The following is a 22,064-nucleotide window of genomic DNA, read 5'->3' as shown; positions in this document are numbered from 1 at the left end:
ATCACTTTTTATTTCAAAGTTTATTAGCTTTTTTTTTTCTTCCTTCAAAGTGTTACTAATGGATTATCTCTAGAGTTTCTTTTCATTGGAACTATTATTCCATTCTCTTGCACACAAAACTATTTTACAAAAAATTCCTGTTATTTCGAAATATTTCAATGCTTTATGTAAAATTGATGACACATAGTATGAATCATAGCAACTACAATATTAAGTATATATGCTTGTGTATGTGTGTGTGTGTGTGTGTGTGTGTGTGTGTGATCAGTCATAGGACTAGAATTTAAATTATATATCATTTGCAGACAATAAAACTATTCGTAACGTTTCATTTTGGCATTTTGAAAATGATTAAATTTCGGATTTAATTTTGATCAGATAACAATCAAACATATTACAGTTTATAACAAAAGGAGAAGTAGGGAATGAATGAAATTGTTTACTTACTAAAAGAGTGAATAAATACAAAAAAAAAAAGAAAAAAAAAAGGAAAGAATAAATGATATTTTAATTAGAAAAAATGAATAAGCTTAATTCAGTAATAAAAAATAAAGTAATACTTATTCAGTTTACTCATTTCCTTACTTATTACTGCATTGAATTGAAGTGAAAATTTGCTGAAATTATCGAGAATATTTGCAAAATTTATTCGTTGACAAACATTTCACAATGGACAATTATAAAGAGAGTGTAGTAATAGTTAATGTTGTTGAATGATAGATAATAATTTTGCCTCTTCTAAAAGTTGTTAACAAAAGTATTTGCAATGATTCAATGGTAGATGGTAGTTGCATATTAGCATCAAAGTTTTCAATCGATAAATAATTTTTATTACATTCATTGTGGACGCATCATTGCAGCAATCTTTTGTTTTGTTTTGTTAAATGAAAAATTGATAAGTGTTATAATATTCAACAGTATTAATATATTTTTTCATCATTACTTATTAATTAATTTTATAATATTAGTGTTATTCAAATATTTTATTAATTTTTAATTTATTTGAAATTTCCAAACTGAAAAGATTATTAAATTATAATGGAATAGAAGAATGAATTTATTACACTAGATAATTTGCAGAGTATTAATATATGTGGAGGAAGAGAGGGAGAAAGAAAGAGAGAGAGGAGGAGAGAGAGGGAGAATAGAAATGAGTAATTAGAGAATGAAATGTGAATAAGATTTTAATTAAAAATTATTCAAATTCATTTATTTATTTCATTGTTAAATGAATTTTAAATGTATGTGTTATATCATTGTTATATGTATGCATTGTTTATTGATTGCTGTGTGTAGCAGTTTGCTGTCGCCCTTCTTTAGTTCTTGTTTCGTCTTGTTTCATCGTTTCATTCTTCTTATTGTCATCTGAAAGATAGGCATTTGTGAGGGAATAATGAATATTATTATGAGATGATGATACATGTATACCTTTCGCCTAAATTCTATTTAATTAAATTATTATCAAAAATCATTTCTTAAATTTATCATTCCGTTATACTTTTATTCCAGTCATATGTAATAAGTTATTAATTTTATAAGATTTAAATATTTGCTGTATGTTTGTTATTGTAGATAACTTTGTAGAAATTAAAGATTGAAACTTTATTATAAGATATATTAAGGATTATATTTAATATCATTTACACATTGGTTATTTTTTTTTTTTTTTTGTTTGCATAATAATTTTGTGCATTTTTATGTTTCTTCAAAGCAGTTATTTCGTTGAATTTATAATTTATTTACATTTAATTGTTTTCTATTGTTGTTTGTTTTATAACGTTCTATCACTGTTGTATTATTTGATTTTATCAAATATCAATTTTTGATTTTGTTACAGCATAAAGTAATGGCACAACAGTATGGTTATGCTGGGCAACCGCCTTATCAGCAGCCAGGTTATCAGAATGGAGGAAATCCATATCAGCAAGGTCCTCCATATCATCATCCTCCTCCTCCTCCTGGTTTCAATCCTCAAGGTTAGAAGTTTCTTTGCTAGCATCGTTTAAAAATAAAGTAAAAATGTTCAATCGAAATGTTAATGCAACTCAAGACTGTGAGGTAGTATATTCTTTGATTGTCATTTCATTCCTTTTTGGAAACTTTTAAGTGTATACTCCGTTGTCCCTCAATGCTTTTATGAAATGTTATATAATCAAACTTTACGCTATGTTAGAGATGGTTTTATTAACATTTCTAGTTATACCATTTGTCAGATTTGTTTTTGATTTTCAAAAGTAATAAACTTATTCTTCTTGCATGTATGTTTCCAAGCAGATGCTATAAAAGTACAGCATAACTTGTAAAAGTAATTCAATTGTTAAACTTACTATCACCGAACGATGTGATGATGCTGATTATAGGATTTGATAACTTAAAGATACTCTATGAGGAAAAGTACGTGATGATATAGGTTTGCAAAACTTTGAGAGATTAAAGTCTTGTTCTGGAATTTAAAAAGCAATAATTCAAGGAAATGTTTGTATATTTCAGTATTCATGCCACCACCACCGATGCACCCTGGTTTTGATGCATATGTCGAAAGTGAAGGTGTTAAGTCGGATTTTGGCTTTAATTCGGCATCTATTCGAGCAGCTTTTGTCCGAAAGGTTTTCACACTTGTTGTGATTATGGTATGTTTCTCATTAATATTGTAAGATATTCAAAATTCATTTTCGTTAATTTAGAGATACTTTTAATGTATACAATGCAGTGATTATTTTAGGAAAATAATCATCGGAAGAAATAGACTAACAGGAAGGCAACTGTTTTAAGATATAAGTTTGGATCTGAGAGATATTTTATTTACTGTGTGATTAGAATTTAAGATAAAAATTTTTAGTTTTTTTGATTTCTTTTAGTTAACAGTGGTAACAGTGATGACTGCTATACCATTCCTTCATCACGGAACAATGAAGTTTGTGCAAAGTACGCCGTCAATGTATTTTGGGAGTTACTTCATATTTTTGATGGTTTATATCATGTTAATTTGCTGTGAAAGTGTGCGAAGGTTCAGTTTTTGATACTTTTTTTTTAAAAAAAAGGAAGAAAAAACATATTAAAATTAAAACGTTATTAATGTTAATGAAAGTGAGTGGGTTAATTTTTCATATGTTTTTTTCTTATTGGGTAAATTCAAATATTAAAAAGGAGTTGAAGAAGCAAAGCAAACTGTAAAGGTCTAATTTGAGAATATCATTTGTTCACTGGTCTAATTTGAGAAAAAAGAAATAGAATTGCTTCAGATATAACATATCATTTTAAGTGATCTCTAACTTTGTAAAATCTGATTGATTTATGTTTCAATTTCAGATCATTCCCGGGTAATTTGATTGCGTTAAGTATCTTAACATTATCGACTGGTTACATGACCATGATGATTTGTTCTTTTCACGGACTGGTTTCGGTATTACTCTGCTTGATAATAACAGTCATTTGCTGTTCCGGAATCATCATTTTTTCTTCCCAGACGAAATATGATCTTACAAGGTTTGTGATAAAGTTTTTTTGAAATTTAGATTTCAATAATTTATGTATTTAGGAGAACTTTCAACTTTCGTATTCTTTTTATAAGGTCTGCGACTGTTAATTGTTCTAATCGACAATGTTGAAAACTTAGTTAATCGTCCATAAGGATTTTCTTTGAGTAGCTGGTAAAAAATCTGTAATATCAAATAAGATTTGGAAGTTTCTTTTTTTTGAAGTAAATTAAAGGGACAATGCGAGGTAGATTGTTACAGTTATGTTGTCTACGTATTTGCATAATCTTCAAATGAACTGATCTTTGTTTATGATAAATTTTAAATATTTCAACTTAAATTTCAAACTTGAATAGTCAACTTGAATTGAAAATTATGATTCCAGTGAAAATGACATTCTGAAAATAAAATATATTTTCAGCATGTATGGCATAGTATTCATCATTTCATTGGTCATAATGGTTTTTGGTATCGTTGCAGTTATTGCTGCCATTGCATTTCATGTGAGATGGTTGTATACGGTTTATGCTGGACTTGCTGCACTGCTTTTTATGGTTTATTTGGCTATTGATATTCAGGTAATTTCTGAAAATTTTGACAAAAACCTGAATTGCTTCATCTATCATCAAAGTTCTTTTCTTTTTTTTTTCTTTTGCAGTCATTATCTTTTTTGTAGTGATATTGGAATGACATAAGGAAAGATATGTAATTTATGAATTTGTTGACATTACGAGAACCATAAATAAAAATGGAAGTATTTTTTTTTTTTTTTTTCAATACTCTATTTGATTCAGTTCTTTTTTGTGTTTGAATCATTTATGAAATATTGTAGGCAATAATGGGAGGGCGAAAGCACGAAATTTCTCCTGAAGATTACATATTAGCAGCAGTTCAAGTTTTCCTGGATATTGTTTACATCTTTTGGATGTTGCTTACACTATTCGGCTCAGACAAGTAAATTTTTTCGAATCATACATGCATGTTTTTGTATGCATGCGCTCTACTGCACACTGTTGTGTAAGTTATTATTAGACTTGACCATTCTTTTCATTTTAAATTCTTCAACACTTCATATATGTTGTAATAATTGACAAGTTGTACACTGTTCCATAAGTCATCATTGAATGCAAATGTCTTAAAAATTTGATCATTAATTCAGAGCGACACAATGCTACACTTCTGTCACTCTTAGGAATTAAATTGATATTTTTTTTTAATCTTCACTGAATCAAAAGTAAACAACTTTGCTTATTTCACTTGCAGTAACTTCTAATTATAGTAAATTAACTTCGACCATTTAAATGACTCAGGATATATTTGACATACAGTAAGTGCCGTAAAGTTATTTCTTTTCGAAAAATGCTGATAGTAATGGGAAAAGAAAACATTTATTTTTATTCATGGGAGTACAGGTATATTCAAGAAAATTGTAGTTTCATTTCAGGCTTATTGGTTTCATTAAAACGTTTTTATTTACTACTTTCATCTTTTTAGTTGAGTTTAAAATGTGTGACAGATATTTGAGCATATAAACACAAATATAAACATTTACTTTATGCTTGACGTATAATGACATACAGATAGATCACTCTACATTTACCTGTAATGGAAAAGTTGCATTAATAGTATTAGGAATTATATAAATAGAAGGACTACTGTTATTGTCGACCTTATATTTTTCTGTTTATATTTCTTTTTGCATAAAATTATTTAACATGTTGTGATTTATAAAATATTTAAAGAAAATCAGTAAACAACATATTATATTCTTCTGCATTACTTCAGCTTAAGCATTTTTGTTGTCGGTGTATTGTGTCATATCGTATGCTTCTTATACTATTTCCGCTCAGTTCAACTTTTTCATCACATTCTTTTTTTTCTTGGAATTTGTAAAATTTATAATTTTTCACACTGAAATTCATTCAAGTTGGAGTGTTCATTTCAGGGAATGAAAATGAACAGAGTGAGCTATTATAAGGATTATACTGATATATCGACTCGATCATTTTTTCTACAAATTATCTTTATTTTTTTCAAAAAAAAAAAACCATTTCAGTATTGGGTTTTCTGTTTAGCTAATGTTTTTACTGTTAAGAAACTACCAAATTTGTATAATAAGCAATCACATTCACAAGTTCTTAAATTTTCATTAGTGACATCATGAATTTGAAAGAAAATGATAATATCTGTTATTAATCTACTTTTGGGAACATAATCAGGTTATATGTTTGGGAGAGATTGAGTTGGAAATGACAGTAATAAGAGTAAATTGTTATGATCATCTCACATCGTTCTTGTCAACTGATATTTTCAGAACATTCATCTTTTCGATTGTTTATATTGTAAATATTGTAGATGTATATTCCTTTTTTTAAATTAATATATTTCAGCAACTGACATTCGAATATATGGCGGTATGTGAAACTGATGATTGTTCTTCGAGTATCTAAGGGCTGCTATTTTTATCCCATAAAAAAGTAGCATATTTCATCAGGGAAGATCGATGGATATTTCTTTTCTTTTCATTTTTGGTTTTAGATATTTTCTCCAATTCTTTTTTGATAACAATCAATCTAGTCTTGTTAATTACATTTTACTGTAAAACAATTTAAAGTTGTGCAGAATGCTTTTGTAATGATATATAGAGAATTTTAGAGGCATTAATGTTTTAAGTAGGAAATCGGAGATGAAAAACAATCAATAAATGTATTCTGTGAACATTGATCTTTCTAAAACTTAAAGTTTGTTTATTATGTTTTTTGATTTGTGCTTTTGATTTCGGATAGCGTAGTATATCTTTAGTCATTGGTTTTGAATTGATATACTCGAAAATTCGAGAAAAAGTCTTCATATATTTTTATTCAGATCTTCAGTTTATAGCAGTGTGTTTATGTTTGGTCCAGTCATTTCTATCCAAAAACTTTTCCTTAATCAATCACTTCTTTAAATTTTGCTACTTTTTAAAAATCTTTTTAATCATTACCTGTATCTTTGCTTTGTGTTTTCCTTTTCCGTTCAATATGATTATTAATTCTTATTTCTTAATACAGAAAATATTCTTTCCATACAATTTTACTAACTGATATTATTTTGAGATGCGTTGAAAGTTAATAGTTTTAGAAGTAAATTTCTTGTTCTAAAATTAGATAATTATTCTCAAGACATTGAATGCATCCAGGAAGTATCGGTGGTATTGAACTAAAAGTATGTAAAAATTAAGTAAATAAATAAATGATACAAATGAAGATACATTAGTAATTCAATCGAAATTGTTTGTTAAACATGGAAAGTAAAAGAAAGATTGTTTGCTTATTTCTGAAATAATTCAATGTAGCTTATTAATCGTGCCATTTCAATAACTTTACAATAACTTGTAATCTCTACTACTTTAATTTCAATTACTTTAGTGGAATGATTTATATAAATGGAATTGATTGATTTGAAAAGGCAGTGCTACTGATTCCATTTTACAATTTTAAAATATATATGATTTGCTATTGTATTTTGTGGGAACACAAGTGCAATACAAACGATAAACTTTCCCTAGTATAGTAGATGAGGGTAAAATGCTGAAATTATTGAAATTTAGTGATAAGTCAAGTTGAAAACCTTTCAATTCGGTAATATTGGCTCTTCACTTACCCTTATCAGTAAAGTTTAACACCTTTAATTAGTCATAGAAAGAATTGCTGAGAGAAGAAAAAAAAAAGGTACAGATATCTGTCATTAGTCGTCGTTCGTGTCATTGAATTTTAAAGTGATACATAAATTTAGTCGTCTAAAAATGACATTGTACTGAAATTTTGCATTCATTTAATAATTAAACTAATTTGTTTTTGAATATGAGTGATTAATTAAATGTAATCTAAAATTTGATAACAAAGACTGCTATTCATTTGCAGCAGATTAATTCCATTTGTTGTAATAGAAAGAATAAAAGAAACATTGTGATATGATAAGAAAAATAACACTGATCAAAGATGGACAGAACGAATAGAAATAGAGAAGATAACACAGAAGTGAAAGATAAATGAAGAAATTAGGGATAAATCTTTTGTCCAGTTTTCATCACTTAATTATCGAGATCATTACGACAGTCACAGTTCTTCGAGAATAAAATGACTTCAACGTATTCAGTGATCCGAAATATATAATATAATTCAATTGATAAAGGGATCTTCAATCAATCAAAACTTTTAAAATGTTCATTTAAAAGTTATGTCTATAAAATATCAATAAATTTATATTAGAGGAAATAAAAGTGGACAGTCACAGTCTCCTCTTCCTTTTTTATCACCCTGTAATATTATTGATCGTTGTCATCCTATAATATTGATCGTTGTCATCCTATAATATTGATCGTTGTCATCCTATAATATTGATCGTTGTCATCCTATAATATTGATCGTTGTCATCCTATAATATTGATCGTTGTCATCCTATAATATTGATCGTTGTCATCCTATAATATTGATCGTTGTCATCCTATAATATTGATCGTTGTCATCCTATAATATTGATCGTTGTCATCCTATAATATTGATCGTTGTCATCCTATAATATTGATCGTTGTCATCCTATAATATTGATCGTTGTCATCCTATAATATTGATCGTTGTCATCCTATAATATTGATCGTTGTCATCCTATAATATTGATCGTTGTCATCCTATAATATTGATTGATCGTTGTCATCCTATAATATTGATCGTTGTCATCCTATAATATTGATCGTTGTCATCCTATAATATTGATCGTTGTCATCCTATAATATTGATCGTTGTCATCCTATAATATTGATCGTTGTCATCCTATAATATTGATCGTTGTCATCCTATAATATTGATCGTTGTCATCCTATAATATTGATCGTTGTCATCCTATAATATTGATCGTTGTCATCCTATAATATTGATCGTTGTCATCCTATAATATTGATCGTTGTCATCCTATAATATTGATCGTTGTCATCCTATAATATTGATCGTTGTCATCCTATAATATTGATCGTTGTCATCCTATAATATTGATCGTTGTCATCCTATAATATTGATCGTTGTCATCCTATAATATTGATCGTTGTCATCCTATAATATTGATCGTTGTCATCCTATAGTATTGATCGTTGTCATCCTATAATATTGATCGTTGTCATCCTATAATATTGATCGTTGTCATCCTATAGTATTGATCGTTGTCATCCTATAATATTGATCGTTGTCATCCTATAATATTGATCGTTGTCATCCTATAATATTGATCGTTGTCATCCTATAATATTGATCGTTGTCATCCTATAATATTGATCGTTGTCATCCTATAATATTGATCGTTGTCATCCTATAATATTGATCGTTGTCATCCTATAATATTGATCGTTGTCATCCTATAATATTGATCGTTGTCATCCTATAATATTGATCGTTGTCATCCTATAATATTGATCGTTGTCATCCTATAATATTGATCGTTGTCATCCTATAATATTGATCGTTGTCATCCTATAATATTGATCGTTGTCATCCTATAATATTGATCGTTGTCATCCTATAATATTGATCGTTGTCATCCTATAGTATTGATCGTTGTCATCCTATAATATTGATCGTTGTCATCCTATAATATTGATCGTTGTCATCCTATAGTATTGATCGTTGTCAAATTATTTTAAGATGAATTGCGAGTAATTTCATTTTTCATTGTATGACGAATAATTTGTTGATTTTGGCCTATTAATTTACTTATTTTTTTCTTCTCAGTTCTTTACTGTTTGATTAGAATTTCTTCCAAAGTTGAATTAATCTTAAAAACTAAACGATTAATGATGAATTATAGATGAAAAGGAATAATAGCTATCAAAAAATTTTAATTATTATTTTTATTTATTAATTATTATTATGTAATTATTATTTCTAATTATTGGAGAAAATTACAGAAACTAATACATTAATACAATTGAAATGCATTTTAATTCTTAAATATAAAAATTATATAATGATGTAAAGATGCATGCATAAATTGCAAAACTAGCAATGTTATTCACTTGCATCTGCATAATTGCAACATTACAACATGCAAATGCATGCATGCACTTCAGTTATTCATTTTTTTTTTTTTTGTATAGTACAACTTTTGAAGTAAAATTACCTTATAAAATTACCTTTTAAAGTAAATAATCTCGCATTAATATTTCGATTGTTTTTATCACTTCCTGCTGCTTTTTTTTTTCTAATTTAAATATATGATAAAGTTTAGCAATTGCATTAGCAGTAATAACTAAATTATTCAATTAATAAATTAGAGTAAAATAATAATTTGAAATTCAAATAATAATTATTTTTGCATTTAAGTTAAATTTTAGCAATATATTAATGAGATTTAAATGATCTGAAACAATAATCTTTATGAAAATTACAAACACAACATTTTATGACAAATGAAGAATAATTCTCTCAAATACAAACTTTATAGATTAATATAGCTAATTTAATAATTATTCGATCTTACATTTTCTGTTAATTAACAGGTATTAATTAACAGGTAAGTATTATGTGAGATAATTTACATATGAATTAATGGATGAAAGACATCGATAGTGTAACTAAGAACAAAGAAGTGATTGAAGTTTTTATGCCTTAAAGTCTTATTGAATTTGTTTAATATTAGCTAATCGATATCTGAAATTGATCTTTGTTCTTAGTACCGTAGATATTATCAAAATATTTTTTTCTTTAATTTAGCATTGTTTTTTTTTTTTTTTTTTTCTCTTTATAATTTGCAAACTTTTTTTTTTTACTTTAGTCAATAATTTGTTATGTTTTTATCATGCTAGATAATTTAATTACATCATTTTTTCATCTCTTTCTTATCAGTAGCATCTGATATTTTTATCAGTAGCGCCTGGTATTTTGTTTGATAAATTTTTTTTAGCTACCGCTACTGTAAAAATAATAACAAAATTGCAGTGATAAGACATAACTTTTACTACTTTATCAAAAGTTTTTTTTCTTTGTGCTTCAAAAAAAGAGAAGTTTTTATCAGTTTATTAATAGTACATATACGTTGTAATGATAAAATAGTATAATCAGTATTGATTTGTTCAACTTCAATTAATAATCAAAGTGATATTACAATACATTTAGCATTTGTTCAATGTGACCGAGAATAGTCTTCGAATGGACATGTTCAGGATAAAGTTTTAATGCTTTCAGTACCATTGTTCGACTCTCATCAAATTGTCCAATCTAAAATAAATGTTGCAAATAAAAAATAAAAATAAAAAATTAAAAGAAAAGAAAAAAAATAGGTTAATAAAATTGTTAATTTAATTGCAAATCATTTTAAGAATAAAAAAATTTGACATCAAAAAAAAAAAAAAAAGTTGAAAAAAAGTTAAAAATTTCTAATTAATACTTTTTTGAAAGAACTTACTTGATAAGTAAGCAAAGCAAGATTATAACATGGCTCAAATAGATATGGTCCTTTCTCAATTGCTGAACGAAACAACGATCGACTTTGATCAATTTTACCATCACGCATTTGCAAGATTGCAAAATTGCATACACTTTCTGCATGATTCGAATCTGCAGCCATTGCTAATCGAAAACATCGTGATGCCATTTTAACATCACCAGATGACTGAAATATTATAAACTTAGCATTTTTTCTTTTGTTTAAATAAATCTTTTTTTTTTTAATCTCAAATTTTGTATATTTATTTAATTATTTAAATATAAATTTATAATTTAATTAATAACATACTAAAAAAACATTTCCTGTATTATACCAAACATCAGCAATAACTTCATCATTAGCTAATACTTGAGCTCGTTCAATACATGACAATGCAAGATCAAATTGTTGACAAAAAAAACAACATAAGCCAAGATTCATAAATAGCTCTGCACTGTTGACACCCATTTGCAAAATACGCCTTAATTTAAAAAAAAAAAATAATAATAATAATTTGTGAAATATCTATAAAATACTTATTTAATTTATTGTTATGAAAAAATTATTTAATTTTTATTTATAAATTAAATTACTTATTTATTTATTTATTGTAATTTTAGCTTTAAATAAGAATTGTAATCGAGTGATTGCTTTAACCTGTAATAACGAAGAGCAATTTCAGGTTGATCATTGTAAAAATAATTTGTTGCAATGCATGCAATTGCTTCTACATTAGTTGGATCTTGCTCTAATACCAGTTTATATGTATTTATGCTATTTTCAACATTGCCAAGATGCTAGAAATTAATATTTTCCATAAAATTTAATTTCCTAAATGACAAATGATAAATGCTAATGCAAATTTATTTTGTAAATTAATTAAGATCAATTATTAAATTTGATCGTTAGAACAAGCTAAAATTCATTTGTTAGCACAAATATTTTCAAAAATAGCAGTAAATTTTTTTTTTTTAATAAATTAATATTTCAAAAATCGGAATATTTTCAATAGTTTGATTTTTATTTACTCAATTAGTTTTATGATTTAATAAATAATATAACCGATTTAATAATGATTTAATAAACAATAAAACTGATTTAACAATAAAATTGAATTATACAAAAAAAAATTAATAAAATTTATAAAATAAATTATTTGACCTCTTGAACTCGTGCTAAACCAATTAATAAAGTAATATCGTTGTGAAATATTTGCAAACCAAAATTATACTGATCGATAGCCATTAATGGTTGATCAATTCGACAATATGTCTAAAATTACTGCGTTTGTTTATTTATTTGTAAATAAAGAGAAAAGATATTTAAGAAAAAAAAAAAAGAAAAGTTTGCATTGAAATAAAATAGAAATATCTCAAATTTTATTAATTTTTATAAATTAATTCTTATAATTAATAAAGTAAATTTATAATAAATGCAATTGTGAATGTAATAAAATGCAAATTTATAAATGAAATAAGTACTTTAGCTAAATAAGCATATGTTTCAGCCATTTTTTGATTATTTAACGATGAATGAAATTGTTTTAATGCATCATTGAACATTCCCAGTCGATAAGAACATTTACCCAATTGATTCTTCCAATACCAATCTGTATTACTTGCATTTTTTGTTGCGAGAATTGCAATCTGAAAATGTCACCTTTCTTTTTTGTTTTAAACAAATGTGATCATTGATAAAGATAAATTGATAAGTTACCTGATGAGCTATTTTCATATCACCTTCATGATAAAAGACATATTCAAAGAGATTACGATTAACACATGGATCGATAGCATATTTATCAATATTAAGTCTTGATAAATTTACAAATGGTCCATTTGGTTCTGATATCATTGATGCCTATGACAAATAAATTAATAAAAAATTCTATAGAAATTTTCATTTGTTTATTTGTATGATTTAAAAAAAAAGAAAAAAAAATCATTAAAACATTTCAATTTTTATAATTAATAAAGCATCAAATGGGAGTTATCAATGATATTGGAAATAAATAACTCATGAATTCATTTACTCATAATAATTTATCTGTATATTTAATGGATAAATGAATTACAAATGATTATAATAACTGATATTTTGTTTAAATTACTTCTAATAATTACTTATGTCATTTTAATTACTTTTAATAGTTACTTATTGTAATTTCTAATTAATCAAATAGAGAATAAATTATGCAAAGTATTTTTGTTAATTTGTAAAATTTTCTTATTATTTGAAACAATCACCTACCGTACCAAGACGAGTAAATCTGGCAGAACTAGATGAAGTTGCGTGAGTAGTTCTTGAAGTTCTTGACGTACGTAGAATTTGCTCCATGGTACCTGGTCGAAAATGAGTTTCAGGTCGTAAAACACCGCTTATAGGTCTTCCAGTACTTGAAGTTGGCCTGTTAAAAGTTAAAGTTATTTTTCATTTACATAAAACATAAAATCTAGCATTATCATCTTTTCTTTTTTCTTTTAAATAAAATTATAACTTAATAACTCATAATATTTCGCTTATAGCATTATGTATGAGAAATTGATGTAGAAAAAAAAAAAAACCTAATAGCTTGTCTAGACATTTGGCCTGAAGTAATTGGCCTAGATAGAGAAGTACCAGGTCTTGCTTTTGATGCCAATACAGTATCATCTAAAAATATTTCCGCAATGCCACGTTCATCATTTTCTAATTCATCAACATAAAATTGTTCCGTTAAACAACTCATTTTCAAGCTCCAAGCTGCCTAGAAAAATAAATAATTTTTGAAATTCCACCAAAAATAATTTTTCATAAAATGAAAAATTTTTTGAAAACGAAAAAAAAAAAGAATTTTTTTTAATATTTAAAGAGCAAAAAAGAAAGAAAATTTAACAATTGCTTTCAATAATTGAATAGAAATATTTAAATAAGATAAAAGATTAATCAAATCATATATTAGTGATAAGATAGGAAAAAAAAAAAGTGATAAGAACTTAAAAATGATATACCTGATCATATGGATTCTTTTCCAATATATCATTGCAAATTTCGATTGCTTTTTCAATATTATTATGCTTAAAATAAATTAAAGCTTTAAGGCTAAGATCCAATTCCATTGCTATTATCAACAAATTTTAGTATTACTTTTCATCAATTCATCATCATTCTTTTGAAATTGTCTCCAATAGCAACCATTGCTGTGTCATATTGATTTTATGCATTTATTTTCTTTTTAATCTTTTGATTTCATTGACGAATTATTTTAAATTTGAAATAATAGTTTGCTCAAATATTCTTCAAATTTAAACTTTTCTGAAAAAAAAAATTTTTTTCTGAAATTGAAATTTTTTTTAGCATTCAGAAATTTTTTGAGAAATGGATTATTTCCATAAATAATATAATGTAGTTCATTATATACTCGAATTATAATTACAAATCACTTTACAAATGCGAATGATAATATCATTTATAGTAATTTAGAAGATATCAATACTTTGAATAATCTTATCAGTTGATTTAATTTTCCATTTTTTTTTTTTATTACTTAATATTTAAATGCATTTACAACAGTTAATGACTAGTTGAAAATGTGTTTTAAAGCATTTTAGAAAAAAAAAAGTTTGAAAAGTTGAATAATCATCACAAATCAGAATATAACAAATTTATTAGCTGCTTAATCATCAATTTTAAGCTAAAATTCAGCTTTGAAAAACATTTAAAAATAAAATTTATTATATATAAATTGAATGTACTATAATAAATGAAAATAGTTTAATGTTTAATTTGAAGATAAATTGATCTGTCAGATATTCATTTCATCAAATTAACTAACTTTATTAATAATATAAATAAAATTGTTAAAATATAAATAAGTAACCAATAACAATTTATAATATAATTAAACACTTTTCAAAGATATAATTTCAGTGATTGAAAAAGATAATTAAACATAATCGAAAAGATAATAACATCTGATTGATTGAGTCATTTATGATTACTCACTGATTTCACGATGATAACAATATTGAAAACTTGGATATTATTTATATATAAATTGAATATATAAAAATTATCAATGATTACTGTTTGTAAATTATAATGTTATTAACTTATGATTAAAAATGAATTTATATGATATTATGATAGTAATAAGTATGATCAGTGCTATATATATTGATATTATTACAATTATCATCATCATTAATAATTTAATATCTTAAATTAAATTATTTTTATCAAACATTAACTATTATTTTATACTCTTTAATGAATATCTGTTTTACTGTAAACAATACAGATCAGATTAATATCATAATTATAATCAATATTATTGGTGTAATCATTGTTATCACAGCAATATAATCATAATTAATAGCAGTGATAATTAAATATGCAGAGAAATTTTGTTTAATTATTCTAATTAAAAAATTAATTACAAATAAAATGTGAATGTCAAATTGTGAATTATTCATGATATCAATTATTTAATCATCGTCACCGTTAGAAAGCTAATTCATTAAAAAAATTCTATTTATTAACAAATAATTTTCATGTGATTGCTTCAGTGACGAATTTCTTTTTAAATGATTTTAAGTAAATGAGTTCAGATATCAAATACCGAATATTTTCAAGATTTCTTCTCTGTCTATGCAATACATTTATCAATTATCATTGCATATTTTCCTGTTAATGTCTTGAAGAATTCTTAACTTTAACCAATAATATTAAATTTTTGATTGCAATGAGTAATTCTTTGTCGTTGATCCTTTAATATGTCAAAATTAAAAATTTAAAAAGAAAAAAAAACTTTGCTTGTCATTTCAACTTTTTTTTTTTTAAACCATTATTTGAAAGTTTTATCAATTTTTTTTTTTTTTTTATAAAAAATAAAAATACCTTCATAAAATATTTAATTCAAGCATGTTTTAAATTATTTATGCAATAATTTATTAATATCAAATTTATTCTTTTTTTAAATTTTCAAACGAAAAAGATGATAAATTGTTGAATCATTTTCTGTGTCTTTTTTTTCAGTTTAATGGATGAGAATGTGATATATGCTCAATGTTATTATTATTATTGTTGTTGTTGTTGCTACTGTTGTTGTTGTTATTGTTATTGTTGTTGTTGTTGTTGTTAAAAGATGAATCAATCAGCGGTATACATAAATTTTATAAGTGAAATGTATTTCAATTTTTGAGTTGTTAAAGCAAATGACAAAATGTTAATAGCTGTTTTCTTTTAACAATAATATTATCATCATCATCATCATTTCATTTAAAAATGAAATTTGTTTAACTCTCAATCAAAATATCATTCTTTTTGAATATCTCAGGAAATACATTTGCACAAAAGCAAAACACTGAGCAGGCAGTAAATGGAAATGTGAAAAAAAAAAAAAAAGATTTCCAAAATTTAAATTCATTTAAAAAAAGAAAAAAAAAAAGGTCTTTTTTTTAAAATATATATATGCTAAGAGGTTAAGATGACAGTGAAACAAAAATGAAAGTTATGGAAATATTTTATTAAATAAAAAAATAGGAAAAAGAGAAAGAAAATGAAGAAAGAATGAAGGCAAAATTGTATTACAAGGCGATAATTTATTATTCTGAAATGAGTAATAGTACTGACATTCAAACTTTTATAATTTAAATCAAAAAAAAAAAAGAAAAATGAAATAAAAATATTTCTATTTGAATTACCCTTTTACAGGTAGCTACAATATGACAAACGTTCGTTAGGTATATCAAATTTTACCACAAACGTCTCACATATTCACCGCGTACATCACGTGGAGTTCCAAACGCTGACATTCCAGTCTGTAATAAATAATTTCTTTCCACTTTTACACTTTTCATTTCATAATTAATGTAATTTGAAAAATAATTTTAAAATTAAATTTTAAAAAAATTAAAGGTGAGATAGAAAAAAAAAAAAAGGAATTAGATAACGATTAAGTTAAAATCTTACCTGATTTGCGAATTCGGTTTCCTGTCCTGACCAGAATGGTACATCTGGCCGTCGAGCCATATCTAATGGTAATTCTTCATGTGAATCATCTACGAATGGTGTATAAACCTAAAATTACTATTAAATTTTTTAAATAATTTCTTGACCAATAAATACAAACAAAACACTCAAACATTTTTTTTTTTGCATAAAACATTAACAAAATATCTATGAAAGACAATTTATAACTATTATTATTAAATCATAAATATCATAAAAAAAAAGTGAATTGAAAAATAAATGTAAAATAATTTGAAATTAATGAAATGAAGAGTAAAAATATGAAAGGTATTCAAATATGAACAGTTATTTTTGTTTGCTTGAATTTTAAGATTTAATTTAATAATTCATACCTGTCTTGGCATACCGAAACCTGTTTTACCAGCTTGAGAATCCAAAAAGTTAACACCCATCTGATATGGTATCATACCTTGTGACCGTTGTTCTTGCGCTTGCATATTTGCGACAGTATTATTTCGAAATGCACCAAAACCTGACATTCCCGCTTGCGATGCACCTGTAAATTATATTTATGAATGAGATTAGAGTTAATTTTAGTTAAGGAATTATAATTGTTTGGCAGAGAAAGTAGCAGAAATATTTTCGAGAATGCATGATGCATGATGCAAGATGCATGATTAGCAAAGGTTATGATTACTGAAGGTAGAAAGGTTACCTTCCTTCCATCCGGTAGTTTGTCGTGACATGGTTGATTCATCATTTGGCATTTCACCTCTTACTTCATCCTTATATTTGGTAATATTATGTCGAGGCATGCCAAAACCAGTCATACCGGATTGATTAGCAAAACGATTGGTACCCATTTGAAGATGAATGAATCCTTGGCTATTTCGATCTTGCTCATCGGTTTTCCTCACTAAAATTTACAATCTTCATTTAAAATATTTTTAAATTAAAAAAAAAAATCCAATCTCATCTACTATTTGTAAAAGAATTTGAGAAGACAAAAATTAAATTGATTGAAATATTTGCTAAAAAAAAGAAAAAAGAAAAAAAAAAGAACCATTTAATCAAATTATTTTTCACAAAATTTACAAATAGATTATCATAGAATAACTACCTGAAAATGATAATAAAATTTCATTTTGAAAACGTACCATCAACGATTCGTGGCATACCCATACCAGTCATGCCAGCTTGAGAAGCTAATTTATTTGTACCGGATTGTAGTGGTACAATACCATCGGTTGCTCGTGCTTTTTCCTCTGGTACCTCACTTGCACCACCAGTACCTTTTGTCTTATAATTCACATCACGTGGTGAACCAAATCCTGTAAGTTTTTTTTTATTGAAATCTCATAAAAGGATTTAATTCACAAAATAGTTAATTTTAAAAGTATAATTTAGTTCAAAAAAAAAAAAAAAAAATAGAAAACGAAAAAATATACCAGTTAATCCTTTTTGTGATGCAAATTTATTGGTACCAGATTGCAACCAAGTTGATTGCTTCAAATTTTTTATTTTTTCTTCATCCGTAATTTCTTGTAAATTATCCGCTTTAACTTTATCGATTACATCACGAGGAACACCAAAGCCTAAAAAGTATTTTAAATCAATTTTAGCATGATTTAATTTTTTTTTTTTTTTGCATTTCTAAAGTTTTAATACATTGGTACGATTTTAAATTTAAGATTTTAAATAAATTTCTTTTTGTTAAAATAATTTAAATATCAAATTTCAAAATAAATTTTCAAATACATATATCCATTTATCATTAGCATAAAGGCATGCTTAAGTGTTAATAAGTTTAACAATAGATGTAAAGATAATAAGTACGAGTGATAAGTAAATGATAAACGTTCAATGCTAGTAAATACAAGTGATAAACAAATGATAAAAGTTCAATGTTACATCTTATATATTAGTAGGTTTTTTCCATCTAAAATTTGAAATCATTTTTAATTGAATGATTTCAAGAGAGAGAGAGAGAGAGAGAAAAAAAAAAAAGGATATGTTAAAAATTAAATGAAAATTGGCGCTACTGTTAGTGATAAAAGTTAGTCAAAAATGTTTGACTAACTTTTATCCATCGTTCAAAAATTTTCAATGCTACATAAAAAATTCTAGAAAAAGGTCAGATACTAATTTTCTAGTAACTTTACTTATCAAAAATATTTGCTTATCATTATTATTTCATTAATTGTTGTTATCTTCTCTCAATTATTCTCATAATAATCACAAAAAATCATTATTGTATATTTCATTAAGCAATTATAAAATATTCTATCATTTAATATCCCAAAAATTTTCCTATAACTTATCATTATGAATCTTATACTTTTCATTTATTGCTTCATTTACTTTAGTAATTTCCTTTCAGGTATTTTGACTACCAAATTTACCTAAATCAACAAGCTTATATTCCATACGAAAAACTGAGATTCTATTATTCGAAATTATCAACAATTTTAAATGAATGATTATCGAAGGTATTTTTTTTTCATTCTAACGTTATTTGTTTTTCTTATTTATGCCTATAAATTCATTTATTTCGCTTGATTAAATTTAAATTAGTTTAAATTATTATTAACACTTTTCAGCTATAACTGACATAGATACTGAAAAATATTTTGAATTGATTAATAATTTTTTGGATATAAAATAAATTTCGTACATTTGAAATGTTATCAAAGTGATATGATAAGTTAACGTGAAAAATGTAGAAAGTACTCTCAGAAACGGAAATAAATAAATATTTTTTTTTTTGCTGCTTCACTTTTCAGTAATAGAAAATTGATGTTTTCTAGTGTTATTGAAAAATAACAGTTGCTCTAAGCATTTCAAAAGCTTTTAAGTCAGTTCCTATTTTTTTTAAAAAAAAAAAAAAAAAATTAATTTAAAAATCATGTAAGAGAATGCAAAATGTATTCAGTTGTAAAAATTAATTGCCAGAATTAACTGTCTCAAATGGACGGTAATTTAATTTACCGAATGATATCATATGATAATATTTTGAATAATTATTCAATTATCATTACTAAATCATCTGATAAATAACTGATAAAACCTGATAAAACTGATTTAATCCTCACAAGCAACTATATGATTTTTAGTTGTTACTTTGATTAAAATGTAAAAAAGCAGAAGTGCAAAAATTCTAGCAGACAATTTTTTCTCAACATGCAAAAAAATTATTCATTTAAGAAAATTTTCAAATTTAAACATAATTGAATTTTCTTAGTTAAAAAAAAAAAACTTGAAATAATTTTGGAAATTGTACAAAAAAAAAGTTTTTTTCTAATGTACATTCTTCGAAAGTTTAAAAAATGTTATCTATTTTATTTATTTGTTTATAAATAAAATTAATAATAAATTAGTAAACAAACAAAAAAAAAAAAAAAAAAATTGAAGATGGCAGCTCCTTCAATTTTCACAAAAAGTGTATAACTTTTTGTAACTTTTTTTAAAATTATAAATTTTCAACTTTTTTTAAAATTTGAATTTTCTTTCTTTCTTTTCAACTTTATTTATAACTAACCAGTCATTCCTCGCTGTGATGCATATTTATTGGAACCAGCCTGAATTGGTATGATGCCTTCGGAGCGCATCAGTTTCTCTTTGTCATGTTTTGATGGCTTACCACCTGAATAATTTGCTGCACGTCGTTGAAGACTTTTTGGTACCTCTGGTACACCATATTGACGACCAGGTGTTGGACTTTTAATATCCACCGGTGGTGGTGCAGATTTTTTAACCTCTGGAGCTGCTGCAATTTTCTGTTCTACTTCATCTTCTTCCTAGAATAGAATGTATCTGAAATACAGTGTATCCAGAAATTATTTCTTATCATATTCTCAAATTTCATTTTCGAGAACTAAAAATATATTGTTATCAATTATGCTAAATTACTAAATAAGCTTAAAACGAAGTCATATAATTCAAATATACCATTATTAGCAATTAAAAGCAAATTTGAAGAATGAAATTACATTTTTTTTAAATATATTAATTTAACTTTTAAATGGAACAATCAGTATTAATTGTGGTCGGCAACGAAACAATCATAAAATATATTATTAATTAAAAATTACAATGAATATTGTAAATTATAGTTATTGTATCAATTGTATGCTGTATGTGTGACATTTGACAGATAAAAATGTTTTCATTGGTATTATATTTAAATCTAAAAAAAGTTTTATATTTTAAGTAGTAAGTAATATCTTTTATATTATTATCATATAACAATCATACAACAATTTATTTTGAAATGTTTTTTTGTTGTTGAATATATGATAGAGATGTAAATTAGATTAATTAATATAAATGTTTGATAAATGTAGTATGAAAAAGAATGAAGATGAATGAAGAAAGAGTTAAAATTTACCGATTTATCATCAACTGCATCTTCATTTTCCTCCGCATCTTCATCCTCATCTTCCCGAGATTCCTCGGCTTCATCAACAATATCCTCCTCGTCAGCCATGCTTAATTATTTTCTGCTTACTTCCGCTCTTCCTCCAACTTTTCTTCTAAACTAATCCTTTAGCTATAAATTGTTATGCTACTATTTGCTGCTTTCTTGCACCTGCGAGGCTGTTCTTCAACTTTCTGATCTGAAAAAATTTTTTTCCATACAACTAGCTGCATGTGTATGTATGTATGTGTGTATGTGTATGTATGTGGCTAGTTCAAATTTGATGATGATGATGTATAATGTGATAGTGTATCGTTTGCAGTTCAAAATGTTGTCGAGAGAAACTCTGATAAGCAAATGGTTTTAGTTTAACTATTATCTTTGCCACTATCATTAACAATCATCACTATCACTGCTAACAGCAATAGCTCAATTTTAAGCTTCAAAAATCGAACTTTATTTATATCTCTAACATACATTCTGCCCACAAACATTCTTTCATTCACACAAAAATGTTATTTTGTTATTTTCAAAACTTTTAGAATATATCATTGACTCTTTCATTTCACATTCATTCGTCTAATATTGCATACATAAAAATGGATCATATTTAATGCAAACTATCTCAGTATAAAATAAATTTCTATTAAAATATATATATATATTTATAAAAATTAAAATTTAAAGATAGATTAAAATTTTGAATAAATTTTACAAAAAAAAAGAACGATTTATTTTCACTTAGAAAATAAGGAAAAAAAAATATT

The 22,064-nt window shown here is 25.3% G+C and overlaps 3 protein-coding genes across 3 annotated transcripts; 1 reads left to right on the top strand and 2 right to left on the bottom strand.

Annotated features, from left to right (window-relative positions):
* Window positions 1-1,846: 1,846 nt before the first annotated feature.
* Window positions 1,847-5,873, top strand: Bma-xbx-6 (Uncharacterized protein; the record flags this gene model as incomplete). The annotated part of the gene is made up of 7 exons (XM_001892668.2): window positions 1,847-1,976; window positions 2,491-2,630; window positions 2,859-3,007; window positions 3,310-3,486; window positions 3,898-4,054; window positions 4,309-4,430; window positions 5,867-5,873. 7 exons carry the CDS (start codon window positions 1,847-1,849, stop codon window positions 5,871-5,873), a joined length of 882 nt encoding a protein of 293 aa, XP_001892703.2.
* A 4,730-nt stretch (window positions 5,874-10,603) lies between these two features.
* Bma-bbs-8 (Uncharacterized protein) lies at window positions 10,604-14,026 on the bottom strand (the record flags this gene model as incomplete). The annotated part of the gene is made up of 10 exons (XM_043081484.1): window positions 10,604-10,720; window positions 10,908-11,114; window positions 11,238-11,409; window positions 11,586-11,725; window positions 12,090-12,200; window positions 12,410-12,574; window positions 12,645-12,788; window positions 13,179-13,335; window positions 13,493-13,674; window positions 13,919-14,026. 10 exons carry the CDS (start codon window positions 14,024-14,026, stop codon window positions 10,604-10,606), a joined length of 1,503 nt encoding a protein of 500 aa, XP_042937418.1.
* A 2,637-nt stretch (window positions 14,027-16,663) lies between these two features.
* Window positions 16,664-21,366, bottom strand: Bma-clik-1 (Uncharacterized protein; the record flags this gene model as incomplete). Its single annotated transcript, XM_043081483.1, has 8 exons — window positions 16,664-16,729; window positions 16,881-16,988; window positions 17,273-17,436; window positions 17,596-17,796; window positions 18,038-18,211; window positions 18,329-18,475; window positions 20,419-20,677; window positions 21,268-21,366. 8 exons carry the CDS (start codon window positions 21,364-21,366, stop codon window positions 16,664-16,666), a joined length of 1,218 nt encoding a protein of 405 aa, XP_042937417.1.
* Window positions 21,367-22,064: the final 698 nt, after the last annotated feature.

Source organism: Brugia malayi, assembly GCF_000002995.4.
Source record: "Brugia malayi strain FR3 genome assembly, contig: Bm_v4_Chr4_scaffold_001, whole genome shotgun sequence".
NCBI lineage: Eukaryota > Metazoa > Nematoda > Chromadorea > Rhabditida > Onchocercidae > Brugia > Brugia malayi.
This window is presented reverse-complemented; position numbering and strand designations above follow the sequence as displayed.